Genomic DNA, 16351 nt, shown 5'->3' with positions numbered 1-16351 from the left:
ATTTATTTTATTATTCGGAAATTTATAAATTCGGGAATTTAATTTATTTTTATTTAAAAATTTCCAAATAATAAAATTCGCGAATAATAAATTATCCGATTATTAAAATATCCGAATAATAAAATAAATAAAACTCCTGAATTGATAAATTTCCGTAAAATAAAATTCCCGAATTTATAAATTTCCAAATAATCATTTTTTCGAATCGAAAAATTTTCAAATAATATAAATCCGGAATAATAAAATTCCGGAATAAAAAAATATCCACACATTAAAATTCTTCAAATCCGAAATTTGATTATTTAGATAACTTATTTTTCGGGTATTTTACTTTGGAAATTTTTCAATTCGAAAAACTTATTATTTGGAAATTTATAAATTCGGGAATTTTATTAATTTTATTTTTCGGAAATTTTATCATTCAGAAATTATTATTGGACATTTTATTATTTGAAAATGTTGTAATTCAGGAATTTTATTATTGGAAAATTTTTTAATTCGAGAATTTTATTTTGCGAAAATGTATAAATTCGGGAATTTCATTCATTTGATTATTCAAAAATTTTATTTGTTTTATTATTGGGATAATTTAATGTTCGGGAATATTATTTGGAAATTTTTCAATTCGAAAAACTTATTTAGAAATTTATAAATTCGGGAATTTTATTTATTTTTATTTTAAAATTTCCAAATAATAAAATTCCCAAACAATAAATTATCCGCATAATAAAATAAATACAATTTTCAAATAATAAATTTTTCGAATCGAAAAATGTCCAAATAATAAAAATTTCGAAATAATAATTTATCTGAGTATTAAAATTACCGAATGTTAGAATCAATTAAATTCCTGAATTCAAAAACGAATTGCAAAATTTTCAAATAATAAAATTTCCTAATAATGAAATTCCCGAATAATAAATACGAGAAATTTATTAATTTTATTAATTAATTAAATTTATTTTATTTATTTTATTATGCGGAAATTTATAAATTCGGGAATTTTATTATTAGGAAATTTTTCATTTCTAGAATTTTATCATTCAGAAATTATTATTGGACATTTTATCTTTTTTTTTTTTATTCAGGAATAATTTTATTATTCGGGAATTTTATTTCTTTTATCGTTCGAAAATTTTTATTTTTGTTATTATTGGGATAATTTACTGTTTAAGAATTTTATTATTTGGAAATTTTTCAATTCGAAAAACTTATTATTAGGAAATTTATAAATTCGGGAATTTTATTTCTTTAAAAACTTTTCAATTCAGGAATTTGATTATGCGGAAATTCATAAATTCGGGAATTTAATTTATTTTTATTTAGAAATTTTCAAATAATAAAATTCCCGAATAATAAATTATCCGAGTATTAAAATATCCGAATAATAAAATAAATAAAACTCCTGAATTGATACATTTCCGTAAAATAAAATTCCTGGATTAAAAAATTTCCAGATAATAAAATAAATAAAATTCCCGAATTTGTAAATTTCCGAATAATAAGTTTTTCGAATCGAAAAATTTTCAAATAATATAATTTCCGAATAATAAAATTGCGGAATTGACAAATATCCACAGATTAAAAATTTTCAATTCCGGAATTTTATTACTCGGAAATTTTATTATTCAAGTAATTTATTTTTCGGGTATTTTATTTTGGAAATTTTTCAATTCGAAGAATTTATAAATTCGAGAATCTTATTAGTTTTATTATTCGGAAATTTTTCAATTCGTGAATTTTATTATTCGGGAATTTTTCATTTCTGAAATTTTTTCATTTAGAATTTCTTATTGGGCATTCTATTATTTGAACATTTTTTAATTCAGGAATTTTATTATTCGAGAATTTTATTTATTTTTATTAAAAAATTTCCAAATAATAAAATTGCCAAGCAATAAATTATCCGAATAATAAAATAAATAAATTTTTCGAATAATAAGTTTTTCGAATCGAAGATTTTCAAAATAATAAAAATTCCCGAATAATAATTTATCCTCAATTCATACATTCCGCAAAATAATTTTCCTGAATTGAAAAATTTTCAAATAATAAAATTTCCGGAATTTTATTATTCGGAAATTTATAAATTCGAGAAATGTATTAATTTTATTAATTAATTAAATTAATTTAATTTATTTTATTATTTGAAAATTTTATTATTAGGAAATTGTAGTATTTGGAAGTTATCAATTCGAGAATTTTATTATTCGGGAATGTTCGAATTCGAAAAATTTTTAATTCGAAAATTTTATAATTTTGAAATTTTTTTGTTCTCATATTTTATGATCGGAAATTTCTATCGGAAGTTTTATTATTCGGAAATTTATCAATTCGGAAAGTTTGTTTATTTTAATTTTAAAATTTCCAAATAAATAATAAGCCCGAGAAAAAAAATTATCCGAGTATTAAAATTTTCGAATAATAAAATAAATAAAATTCCTGAATTTATACATTTCGGCAAAATAAAATTCCTGAATTGTAAAATTTCTAAATAATAAAATGTCCAATAATAATTTCTGAAGGATAAACTTCCAGAAATTAAAAATTTCCGAATTGGAACATTTCCGATTATAAAAATTTCCGAATAATAAAATAAATACAATTCCCGAATTTATAAATTTCCGAATAATAAGTTTTTCGAATTATACAAATAATAAAATTTCCGTTTTTCATCATTCAGAAATTATTTATTCCCATTTTATTATTTGAAAATGTTTTAATTCAGGAATTTTATTTATTTTATCATTTGGATAATTTAATGTTCAGGAATATTATTTGGAAATTTTTCAATTAAAAAAACTTATTCGATAGTTCTATTTATTTTTATTAAAAAATTTTCAAATAAAATTCCCAGACAATAAATTATTCAAATAATAAAGTAAATACAATTTTCGAATAATAAGTTCTTGAAACCTTCCAGATTCTTTTTTAAACACTTTGAAATTCTTTCCAAATGTTTTGATTCTTTTTTTTTTAATTTTCCTTAAATATTAAATAATAAAAAAATCGTTGTAAAATTTTCTAGACATTTTTAAGAAATTTGGTTTATTCTCAAAATTGTTTAAAACTCCTCTTATTTAATTCTTCGAAAATCTAAATTTGTGCAAAAAAATTTTGAGATTATTCCAATTTTGTAATAGAATAAAAAAAATTTCTGGAAAATTAAAAAAATTGCCTAAAAATCTTGGAGACTCTTTTTTAGAAAACTATGGAAATCTTTTTAAAAAGTTTCCAAATATTTTGCTACTATTTTTAAAAATTTATTCTACTGTTGACACTATTTTCAATAATTATTGATATTTTATTTCAGTACGAGTATCACGGTCCATCCTCTAGTGGCGAGAAAAAATCTTTCAAGAAGAAAAAGCGAACGAAGGATAAAGATTCAGACAGCGAGGACACTCCTTTAACTCAAGCGTAAGTTTTAAATTTCTTTGAAAATTTTCAATTTCAGTTAGATTCCTACTTTATCGACATTGGAACTTAAAAAGTTCAAGTGGTTCGTGTCCGTACTAAGTTTCTAAAATGTTCTCGATAACGTCATAAAATAAAAATGCACATTTATGAGAAACGAATTTCACGAAAATAGTTCTATAGTATTATTCTCTTAAACTTAATTTTTAATTGAATTTAAATTATTTTACAATTTTTTAAACCTCTTTAGACTTTTGAAATTTGTTTTAAGAAATGTGTGATGTATCCTCAAGTTTTAAAAAAATGGTAGAAAATTAAGAAATTTTTTTAAAAATCTTCCAGAATTTTTTATTTTGTAATGCGCATTTGTGAGAAACGAATTTTACGAATACAGTTATATGGCATTATCCTTTTAAAGTTTATTTTTAATTTAATACGTTTCAACTTTTTTTTCTTTTTTTCTAATTTTCGAAATCTAGAATTTTCTAAAAATTGTTTGAAATCTTTACGAGTTTTAAATTATTTTATAATTTTTTAAACCTCTTTAGACTTTTGAATAATGTTTTAAGATATTTAGGATTTATCCCCAAGTTTTAAAAAAATTCTGGAAAATTAAGAAATTTTTTTAAAAATCTTCCAGATTTTTTTTTTGTAATGCGTATTCATGAGAAACGAATTTTACGAAAGCAGTTCTGCGGTATTATTCTCTTAAACTTGATGTTTAATTTAAAAAGTTTCAACTTTTTTTTTCTTTTTTCCAATTTTCGAAATCTAGAATTTTCGAAAAATTGTTTGAAATCTTTACGAGTTTAAAATTATTTTATAATTTTTTAAACCTCTTTAGATTTTTGAAATATGTTTTAAGATATATAGGATTTATCCCCAAGTTTTAAAAAAATTCTGGAAAGTTAATAAAATTGTTTAAAAATCTTCCAGATTTTTTGTTTGTAATGCGCATTTATGAGAAGCGAATTTTACGAATACAGTTCTATGGTATTATTCGTTAAAAATTAATTTTTAATATGAACGAAAAATCATTCCATGTTTTTCCTGGAATCTTAAGAATTTTTTTTTTCTTGAAACCTTTCAATTTTTTTTTTTTAATTTTCGAAATCTACATTTTCTAAAAATTGTTTGAAATCTTGACGAGTTTTAAATTATTTTAGAATTTTTCGAACCTTTTTGACCTAAATATTTTTAAGGGCATTCAGGATTTATCCCGAAGTTTTTACAAAATTCTGGAATATTAAGAAAATTCTCTAAAAATCTTCTATATTCTATTCTGACAATTTTGGAAATCTTTTAAAATGTTTTGAAGTATTTTGGCAATTTTTTATTCTTAAAATCTTCCAGAATTTTTAAAAAGCTTCTTTTTTTGAAAATCTTGGAAAATATAAATTATGGAGAATATCTTTTGAAGAGATTCAATTTTGTTTTATTTTTAAAGAATTCTGAAATAAAAAAAAGTAAAATAAAAAAAATGTGCAATAAAATCTTCTACATCCGGAATCTTAAGAAAAAATTATTTTTTCCACACAATTCAAATTTCTTAAAAAGCTTCTGCTTTGAAATCTTTAAAAATCTACAGTTTATTAAAAACTAGAATTAAACAAAATCCTGCAAAATTAAAAAAATTATCTGAAAATCTTCTAGAATCTTTTCTGCAAATTTCGGAAATATTTCATGATTTGAAATATTTTTCAAAAACAAATGTTCAACATGAAATATTACTTTAAATTTTCCTAGAAATGTTTTTGAAAAATTTTAATTCTTTTAAAACCTTTCAAAATTCTTACCAAATTTAACTATCAAACACTATTTGTCGTCAATTTTGGACATCATTTAAAACGTTTTGAAAACTTTTTCAATTTTCTCTTAAAATTCATTAAAAAAGAAAAATAATTTCAAGTTTTTCCCGGAATCTTAGGAACTTTTTTTTTTTTTACTTTCTTGAAGCCTTTCAAAAATCTTGTAAAAAGTTTTTTTTTTTTTGAATTCTTCAAAATCAACTTTTTCTAAAAATGTTTCCAGAATTCTGCAAAATGAAAAAAATTGCCTGAAAATCTTCTAGATTTTATTCTGACAATTTTGAAAATCTTTTCAAATTTTTCTCGAAAATTAATGCTCAGAATAAAAAATTATAAAATATTTTCTGAAAAATCTTACTTTCGTTTTTCTTTCATGATTTTTTTTTATTTTCTTGAAATATTTTAAAAACCTTCACCAAGCATCTTTTTTCAAAATCTTGAAAAATCGAAATAAAAAAAAAATGGTACATTTTCTTGATTTTCTTCTAAATTTTTGTAATCTTGCAAAACTGAATTATTTTGCTTTAAAATCTTTTACATTGTTTTTTGAAATTTTTGGAAGTAATTTGAAATGTTTTGAAATAATTTTCATTTTTCTATTAAAATTATTATTTTTTTATAATATTAAAACAAATTATTTTAAATTTTCTTCCAATCTTTCAATTTTTTTTAAATTTCTTCAAACCATTCAAAAATCTTTTAGAACTTTTTTTTTAATCTTCAAAATTCACATACAAATGGTTTAAAAATTTCACAAGTTTAGAATTATTTTAAAATCTTTTCAGGCCTATTTTATAATTTGTACGTTCTAAATATATTTTTAAATTCTTAGGATTTTTCTTTGAATTTTTACCAAATTCTGTAAAACGAAAAAATTGTCTGAAATTCTTTTAGATTCTTTTCTGACAATTTTGGAAATCTTTTCAAAAGTTTTGAAATATTTCAAAATATATTTCAAAAATTCTGCAAAATAAATACTAAATTGCTTTAAATTTTTTTACATTATTTGCCGTCAGTTTGTTTTGGATATCCTGTAAAATTTTTTGAAATCTGTTTTAATTTTCTCTTAAAATTTCTTACAAAAAAAAAAGTTTACCCCGGAATCTTAAAAAAAGGTGTTTCTGAGGCCAAAATTTTTAAAAAGCTTCTTTTTTGAAATCTTTAAAAATCTACATTTTTTAAAATTATTCGAAATATTTACTATTTAAAATTTTACAAAACTTCTAAATCTTCTAAATATATTTTGAAATTATTCAATTTTTTTTTTAGATTATTTTTTTTTTAATCTACACTATATTTCAACAAATTTAGAAATATACTTTTTTTTTAATCCTTTGGATTTTTCCTGAAATTTTTTTTAAATTCCTCCAAAATAAAAAAAAATGGCCTAAAAATCTTCTAAATTCAGTTCTGAAAATTTTGTTCAGTCTTTTATCTTTTTAAATATTCTTCAAAAGATTTGAAAATTAGCAAAATAAAAAATGATATAAAATGTCCCTACAAATATTATGACATTTTTGTTATTCTCGAAATTTTTCGAAAAATTTTTGCAAAGATTAATTTTTTCCAAAATTTGAATTAAAGAAAATGAGAATCTTTATAATATTTTTGTTGAAAATTCATTTTTTTTTTAGTTAACAACGAATTTATTTATCTGAAAATTGCACTATTCTATTTTGGTTTGGAATTTTTGTTTATATAAATTTAATTTTATTGCTTAAAAACTCATCTGTTGGTTGAAAATTGAACTATTTCGATGAAAATTCATTAGTTTTTTTAGTTGAAAATGGATTTTTCTAAATAAAAATTTAACTATTCTATTTTTCGTTTAAAATGGATATTTTCTAGTAAAAAGTTAATTATTTTGATTAAGAACTTAACTATTTTTTTTAATGAATTTTTTTTCGTTAAAAATTTACTGCTTTTAACTGAAAATTTAACAATTCTATTCATAGTTCAAATTATATATTTTTTGGTGGAAAATTCATTTCTTTATTTAAATATTGATTTAAATATTCTATTGTTGGTTTAATTTTTTTTTTTTAAGTTTGAAAACTCATTTCTTTATTCTAAATTTAACTATTTTGTTGGAAATTCATTTTTTTTTAGTTGGAATTTTTTTTTTTTTAACTCATTTCTTTATCTAAAATTTCAATTATTTTATTTGTTGTGAAATGTTTTAATTTTTTATAAATTTTATCTTTTTGGTTGAATATTCGTCTGTTGGTTAAAAATTAAACTATGTTTTTGAAACATTATTTTATTTGGTGGAAAATCCAACTATTTTGTTAAAAATTCGTTCTTTTTTTAGTTGAAAACATATTTTTCTAAATAAAAGTTGAACTATTCTATTGTTGGTTTAAAAATGATCCTTCTAATTAAAAATTTACTTTTTTGGTTGAAAAGTTAGTTATTTTTTTGAAAAATCGGTTATTTTTCTTGTTGAAAATAGAACCATTTTTTTCAACAATCGTTTTTTTTTGTTTTTGAAATTTTATTATTTAAACTATAAATTTAAATATTCTATTGTTCTTTCAAAATTTATGTTTTTTCAAGTTGAAAGTTTCTATCTTTGTTTCAAAACTTAACTATCTTTTTGAAAATTCTTTTGTTTTTTATTTGAAAAATAATTTTTTGGGTTGAAGATTCATCATTTTAGTTGAAAATTAATTTCTTTGTCTAAAATTTAAATTATTCCATTTTTGGTGGACATTTTTTAAATTAATTTCATCTTCTTTATAGAAAATTTAATTATTTTGTTAAAAATTCGTTCTTTTTTTAGTTAAAAATTAATTTTTCTAAATGACAATTAAAAAATGCTATTATTTGTTTAAATTTTATCTGTTCTAGTCGAACATTCATTTTTTTAGTTCAAAATTTAACTATTTTTTGAAAATTATATATTTTAAAAAATTGTAATATTTTGTGGAAAAATCGTTTTTTTATTATTTTTTTTCAACCAAAAATTAAATATTCTATTGTAGGTTCAATTTTCATCCTTTTTCAAGTTGAAAAATTAATTTCTTTTGTTCCAAATTTAAGTATTATGTTGAAAAATAATTTTTTAGTTGAAAAGTAATATTTTGGGTTGAAGATTTATCATTTTAGTTAACAATTTATTTCTTTATGTGAATTTTAAATTTTTATTTTTTTTATAAGTTTCATCTTATATTTGAAAATAGAATTATTTCGTCGAAATTCATTTTATTTGTTGAAAAATTGAAATATTTGGTTGAAAATTCGTTTTATTTTCTGTTTCAAAATTAATTTTTCGGGTTGAAGATTCATCAATTTAGTTAAAAATTAATTTCTTTATTTGAAAGTTAAATTATTCCATTTTAGGTGGAAATTTTTTTTTATTAATTTCATTTCTTTATTGAAAACCTAATTATTTTATTGAAAATCCTTCTTTTTTTAAATTAAAAATTAATTTTTCTAAATGAAAATTTAACAATTCTATTGTTGGCTTAAAATTTTACTTTTATAGTTGAAAATTCAGTTTTTTAGTTAATAATTTAACTATTTTGTTGAAAATTATTTTTGTTTTAATTAAATATTTTGTTGAAAAATCGTTTTTTTTTCATTAAAATTTTTAAAGTGAAAATTAAATATTTTATTGCAGGTTGAATTGTTATCCTTTTTGAAGTTGAAAAATTGATTTTTTTTATTTGAAGTATTTATTTGAAAATTACTTTTTTAGTTGAAAATTTAACTATTTTCTTGATAATTATATATTATTTTTAAATTTAAATATTTTATTGAAAATTAAAAAAAAAATTTCCTTTAACTGAAAATTAAATATTGTATTGTACGTTCAATTTTTATCCTTTTTGAAGTTGAAGAATTCATTTCTTGGGTTAAAAATTTAATTATTTTGTTAAAAATTCGTTCTTTTTTTATTTAAAAATTAATGTTTCTACATGAAAATTAAAAAATGCTATTGTTGTTTTAAATTTCTTCTTTTCTAGTTAAAAATTCATTTTTTTAAATGAACTTTTTTTCAAATTTAAATATTTTGTTGAAAAATCGTTTTTTCTTTAAATTTAATTTTTTTAAACTGAAAATTAAATATTTTATTGTAGGTTCACTTTTTATCCTTTTTGAAGTCGAAAAATTAATTTCTTTGGTTTAAAGTATTTTGTTGAAAATTAATTTTTTAGTTGAAAACTAATGTTTTGGGTTAAAGATTAATCATTTTAATTAACAATTAATTTCTTTATCTGAAATTTAAATTATTCCATTTTCCTGGATTTTTTTTATTAACTTCATCTTCTTGATTGAAAATTTAATTATTTTGTTGAAAATTCGCTCTTTTTTTATTTAAAAACTAATTTTTCGAAATGAAAATTTATAAATTTTATTGTTGCTTTAAATTTTATATTTTCTAGTTGAAAATTAATTTTTTAGTTGAAAATGTAACTATTTTGTTGAAAAGGATATATTTTTTTAAATTTAAATATTTTGTTGTAGCTTCAATTTTTATCCTTTTTGAAGTTGAAGAATTCATTTTTTTTGGTTCAAAATTTAATTATTTTGTTGAAAATTCAACCTTTTTTGTAACTTAAAAATGAATTTTTCTAAATAAAAATTAAAAAATTCTGTTGTTGGTTTAAATTTGATCTTTTCTAGTTGAAAATTCATTTTTTAATTGAAAATTTAACTGTTTTGGTGAAAATTAGTTATTTTTGTTTGTTGAAAATTTGAATATTTTGTTGGAAAAAAGTTGTCAAATTTTTTTTTCAGTTAAAAATTTAATATTCTATTGTAAGTTCAATTTTTATCGTGTGTGTGAATTATTTTGTTGAAAATTAATTTTTTAGGTGAAAAATAATTTTTTTTTTAGTTAAAGATTATTCATTTTAGTTAACAATTAATTTCCTTATCTTTTGTTGAAAATATATCTTTTTTAGTTGAAAATTCTACTTTTTTTCATACAAAAACCAATCTCGGTTCGAAATTGTTTGAAGTGCAACTATTTTTGGTTTAAGTTTAATATATTTTTTTTTTAGTATTTAAGAAAATTCGAGTGGTTGGTTAAAAATTCATCTTTTTTGTTGTTGTTAAAAAATCAAATGTCTTCCAAAAATGTAATAAAACTTAATTATTTGATGGAAGTTTCATCTTTTTTTTTTTACAATTCGACCAATTGGTTGAAAATTCTTCTTTTGTAGTTTATAAATAAATAAATTTCAAATTGTTTCATCATCCAGGGAAAAATTAGGTCATTTTAAAAATTAATTTTTTAAACCTCCCTGATACTGTCGTTAATAATTTTACAAAATCATCAAGAATATTCTAGAAACTTAGCCCAGACACAAACCGGTAAGGTCGGTAAGGTAGAAATCTTGGATTAAAATCCGCCTGAAGTTTTGTAAAATACCTCGGAATTTATGTTTAGCAAATGCACTCGAGAATATGCTCAGCATTTAAAATCAAATAGAGCATTTATAGAACATTTAAAGCATTTATTTAAAAAAAATCATAATTACTGTATATATTTTTACAGAAACTTTCTAGAATGTCAGAGAAAACCTGCTAGATTTAGGGAGTTTTTGGAAAACTAAAGTTGAAGTTAATTTTATTATTATGCTTAGAAATCGCAACAATTTAGTTTTTTTTTTAAATTTAAATTTCTTATTTATAAACAATAATTTGAAGTTCTGATGATTTCAAAATGTGGAGTAAAAGAATATGGAAGACACTTTGAGAGAATATTTTTAATTTTTCAGAATCTATAAATTTCTTAGGTAAACTAAATTTTCTCAGGATGTCAGGAAAATAAAAAAAAAAGTTCTGAAGATTCATCGGCAATTTTTAAATGATTGCTTTGTAAGGAATTTCAAGAAAAAATTAAAAAAAAAATCGCAAAAAATTTTGGATTATTTCCTATAATTTTTAAAAAGTGTATACAAGATTTTAAAACAAACTTTTGCGATATTACATAATTTTAGAAAAAATTTGAGTAAGTTTAAGGGATATTCAGCAGTTTTGAAAATATTAAAAAAGAATTAAAATTTGTAAAGATTTTTCAAGAGTTTTGTAAAGTTTTATGAAAATGAAGACATTTTTTTCTGGTTTTTAGGAAAAATTAAAATAATTTTTTATTTTGAAAAGTCAATTTGAAGAGATTTTAAAAGCATTTTGCAGAATAAATAAAAAATTCTGGAAATTTTTTTATAATTTTTTAGAGAAAATTTAAATATTCTATTGTTGCTTCAATGTTTATCTTTTTTGGAGTTGAATTTTTTTTTAGTTAAAAGTTCATTTCTGTATCTAAAAAATAAATTATTGATCATTTTATTTAACAATTAATTTTGTAGTTGGAAACTTAATTTATTCAATTTTTGGTGCAAAAAATTCTATTATGGTTTAAATTTGATCTTTTCTAGTTGAAAATTTAACTATTTGTTTGAAAATTATTTTTGTTTAAATTTAAATATTTTGTTGAAAAATCGTTTTTTTTTTATTTTATTTTTTTAACCGAAATTAACCGAAATTCAAAATTTAATTACTTTGTTGAAAACTTGTTCTTTTTTTTAGTAAAAAATTAATTTTTGTAAATGAAAATTTAAAAATTCTATTGTCTTCTTGATTGAAAATATAATTATTTTCTTAAAAATTTGTTCTTTTTTTAGTTAATAATTAATTTTTCCAAATGAAAATTTAAAAATTGTTTGAAGTATTTTGTTGAAAATTAATTTTTTAGTGAAAAAATAATTTTTTTGAGTTTAAGATGATCATTTTAATTAAAAATTAATTTCTTAATCTGAAATTTAAATTATATCTATTTTTGGTGGAAAATTTTTTTTAAATTACTTTTATCTTTATTAAAAATTTAATTATTTTGTTGAAAATTCGTTCTTTTTTTTAGCTAAAAATTAATTTTTCTTAATAAAAATAAAAAAATTCTATTTTTGGTTTAAATGTTATCTTTTCTAGTTAAAAATTCATGTCTTGAGTTGGAAAGATAACTATTTTCGTGAAAATTGTTTTTTTGTTGTTGCTGCTGAAATGTTATTTTTTTAACTGATTTTTTTAATATTCTATTGTTGATTCAATATTTATAATTTTTGAAGTTGAAAATTCGTTTTTTTTTTAGTTGAAAATTAATTTTTTGGACTGAATATTTTTCGTTTTAATTAAAAATTCATTTCTTTACCTACAATTTAAATTTATAGCAATAAAAAATGCTGAAATTTTTATTATAATGTTTAGAAGTTTTTACAAGATTGAAAAAAAAGAATTTTCCTTATATTCGTTTGAAAGTGTTAAATAATTTTCTATTTAGAAAAATAAACTTCAAGAAAAAATTAAAAGAGGTTTTTAAACCTATCAAAACGTTTTTATAAAATTTCTAAAAAGATCTTACAAAATTTGAAAGCAAAATGTAATCTTTTGATGTTTTTAAAAATCTTTTTTACATGTCTCTTAAAGTTCACTTAAAAATAAAAAATTATTTAAATTTTTCACAAGAATATAAGAAAAATTATTTTTTTTTACATCTTTTCAGACCTTATAAACCTTCTAATCTCTAAAAACTATTTACATTTTCCTGCGTTTTTTATTTATCCTGCAAAATTAAAAAAATCGCCTGAACATTTTTTAGATTCTTCTTTGGAAATTTTTGAAATCTTTTAAAATCTTTTTAAATAGTCTGAAAATTAGTTTTTCAAAATAAAAAATTATTGTAATTTTTCCTATGATTCTCAAAAAGCGTCTTTCATTTTCGTATAACTTAAAAAAAAATCTTGTAAAATCTTTACAAGTATTAACTATTTTTTAATCTTTTCAAAACTTCTGATTGTTAATTGTTTTTTTTTTAACAAAAATTTTTATTTGTAAATGAAATTGTTACATTTCAGTGTATAAATAACAATGGAACACTTACTATTTTTAGAAAATATTTTAGTAATTTCCAAAGTTATTTAGAAGTTTTGAAAATATTCAAAAATAATTTAAAACGTTTAAATTGATTTTAAATAATTTCCTACTGAATGTTCTGTGAAAATAGCCACTGCCTAAATTAAAACAAAATGTAGGTTTTTTTGGCAGATTAAAAAAATTTAAAAGCTTGTTAAGAAGTGTGAAGGATTTCAAAAAATGAGAAACATTTTCTTAAAATTTGTAGGAAATTTGAAACTTATTTTTCTATTTGAAAAATTGTTTTAAGAGAATAATTTTTAAAAAATTTTAAAGATTTTTAAAATTGTCAAAAAAGAATCTGGAAGATTTTAGGGAAAATTTTTTTAGTTTGCAGGATTTTCTAAAAAAAAGTAGGCAAAATTCGAATAATTTTAAATGATATTTAGAAGTTCGGAAAGATTCAAAACTAATTAAAAACTTGTAAAAATAAAATTAAAAAAATTTAGATCGAAAATATTTGAGAAAAGAAGCTTTTTAAGAATTTTGAAAAAATTCTAGAAAAAAAAGAATATCTTCAGTTTTCTAGGAAAATTTGTAATGATTTTTTTATTTTAAAATTTAATTTTCAAAGAATATTTTTGAAACTTTCAAAAAAATTAAAAGATTTTCAACATTTTTAGAAAATAATCTGCAAGATTTAAGGCCATTTTTGTAATTTTGAAAAATCTTGTAAAAATTTTGGAAAAAGTTCCAAGCATTTAAAAACACTGTTAGAAGGTCCAGAAAGTTTGAAAAGATTCTAAAATAGCTTAAAACTTCTAAAGATTTTCAGACATTTTTGAAAGATTAAAAAAAAAGTTTTTCAAGATTTTTTAAAGGTTTCAAGAAAATCAAAATACTTTAAAGGTTTACGTAATTTTTTTTAATTTTAAGGAAAAATTCAACACATTTCAAAAGATATTTAAAATGTTTAGAAAATTTGAAAAGATTGAAAGAATAATATAGAACTTGTGAAGAATTAATTTTTTTAAATTTTGACTGAGTATTTTGAAAAAAGAATTTTTTAAGAATTTTGAAAGATTACAAGAGAGTGGAAAAAATATGTTAAGATTTGTTCAAGAATTTTTTTGAGTGATTTTGTTATTTTTAAATTTATTTTTTAAATATTATGTAAAAAGATTTCCAAAAATGTATTATGTTGAAAATTCTTTTTTTTTCCGATTGAAACTTTACTTTTCTGAATGAAAATTGAAATATTCTATTCTTGATTCAAAGTTTTTCTTTTTTAGATGAAAATTCATATCTTTAGTTAAAATTTAAATATTCTATTGAAAAATCGTTTTTTTTCAGGTTGAAATTTTATTTTTGTGACTGAAAATTCGAATATTATAAATTTTTGTAAATACAATTTATTTTTAGTTGAAAAATGATATATTTCATTGAAAATTAACCTATTTTCTAATTCTATTACCATTTAAATTACGCGCCCTTTCCAATTGAAGCGATAAATTTTCCCGCGAAATTTGAATAATTTAATTATTATTAAGAAAAGTAAAAAAGTACAATTTTTTAAAATCCCAATTCAAAATTCTTATAAACGCTCATTAAATGTTTAAATAACATAAAGGCCGAGCATATTCTCATGTTTGTGAGAATTTCTTCGAGCACTTGTCGTGTTCTGCTAGCCATTTTTGAAACTTCATTTTCCGAATGACAGAGAGGAGAAAAATTCGGCCGATTCTCGGAAAGAGGTGGCGGACACGCCACTAGAATCGAATCCGGACGATGAAAAGACTCAAGGAATTGAATCGGTAGGTAGTCAAGATGGGAGTGAGGAAGGTTCCGAGAGTGACAAATCCAACACGGGCGGTGACTTTGAGATGCTCTGAGATTAGTGCCTAATTGACCAATTTATTTATTGCTCGACTCATAATCAGTAGCTGATTATCAAATCAGACAAAAAAAAGCGCCATCACCTCGCACTGGGTGCATTTTTTCACCGAGTCGCAGCTGATAAATCCTTCGGCGAGATTTTTTTTTTTTTTTAAACCCTTCTCACTTTTGGAAGGAGATGAGAAAGAATGATTGCTAGAAATGAGAGGAGAGCAAGAAGTAGAATATTTATCTAATATCGATAGCCGTCGTCCAATCAGAAATCACGACAGAAATCCATTTTCCGTCCACGATTTCCGAGATTATTCTTGTAACTATTCCCAATTTGATTCAACAACTTTAGCTCCTGTCGAAAATTCATTTCCATTTGCTAAGGGAGGACTTTCTCTCTCTCTCTCCTTTAATTGATTCTAGAATTAAGTACAAAATCATGCAGAGAGATTTTTACACGTTGTCCAAGTTTGCGCTGATTTTGAAACGCAACAAGTAAGTGATCTTTTTTTCTTCTTTTAAATCAGGATCGAGAGATTTACTATAAGAGTGCAATATTCGAGGTGTTTTGGTATACTGGGGATTCCTGAAAGAAAAAATAATAAAGTAAACCGCAATTGTGCCGACGGTCGATTGTGCAGATTCCTGTCTGATCATAACTTTACCATCGGTCGGTAAAAGAGGGAGGTCGGTAAGTGAGGTGGTATTTTCACAGCTAGACTACATTTTATGGGTTTTTGAGGTCCCGGCTGATAGTTTTTGCGGTTTTTTCATTTTATTATTTTTTTTTTTGTGGGAAGATCCTTTGCGGCGGCGGCGGCGGCCACAGAATTGTACGACAGTTTTATTTTTATTATTTATATTTTTATGCGAGGACTAAGACGATCATCTGTATGAAGGTTGTCATAAGCTCTGGACATGAAGTTATTGCTATATATACAATAATAAAGAATTAAAAAAAAATTTAAGAGGGCTTTTTCTTTTTATACCAAATCCCGAATTTTTTTTTAATCGTAATTTTTCAGAAAATGCAATATAAAATTTTTAATCTTTTTTTCTCTTGAAGATAACTATAAATATAATTAAAACACATTTAAAGTGTAAAGGTTTTTAAAATTTTCAAATACAATGTAAAACAAAAGGTCGATTTTTATTTTATTTTGAACAGCATTTTTTAAACATTATTTTTAAACACTTGAAGAACGGTCAAAAAACGAAAAATGTTAAGGTAAGTTTTTTTTTTATTTAACAAATTCATTTCTTTATCTAAAAATTATATTATTCCATATTTTGTAGAATTTTTGTTCGAAATTTAATCTTCTTGGTTAAAAATGTAACTACTTCGTTGAAAATTTATTTGATTTTATTGAAAGTTTTAA

The 16351-nt window shown here is 20.8% G+C and overlaps 1 protein-coding gene across 1 annotated transcript in view; it reads left to right on the top strand.

The window, feature by feature from the left end:
- LOC117175641 (translocation protein SEC62) overlaps positions 1–15929 on the top strand; it is a 33764-nt gene extending 17835 nt beyond the window's left edge. Inside the window, exons 4-5 of the mRNA XM_033365383.1 lie at positions 3314–3420; positions 14806–15929. Of these exons, the coding sequence (XP_033221274.1) occupies positions 3314–3420; positions 14806–14977 (279 nt within the window). The 3' untranslated portion in view covers positions 14978–15929. The remainder of the gene's footprint in view (positions 1–3313; positions 3421–14805) is intronic.
- The last annotated feature ends 422 nt before the right edge of the window (positions 15930–16351 follow it).

This window comes from Belonocnema kinseyi, chromosome 1, assembly GCF_010883055.1.
Source record: "Belonocnema kinseyi isolate 2016_QV_RU_SX_M_011 chromosome 1, B_treatae_v1, whole genome shotgun sequence".
NCBI classification, from domain to species: domain Eukaryota; kingdom Metazoa; phylum Arthropoda; class Insecta; order Hymenoptera; family Cynipidae; genus Belonocnema; species Belonocnema kinseyi.
The sequence above is the reverse complement of the archived record's forward strand: the minus strand, read 5'-3'. Positions and strand labels throughout refer to the sequence as shown.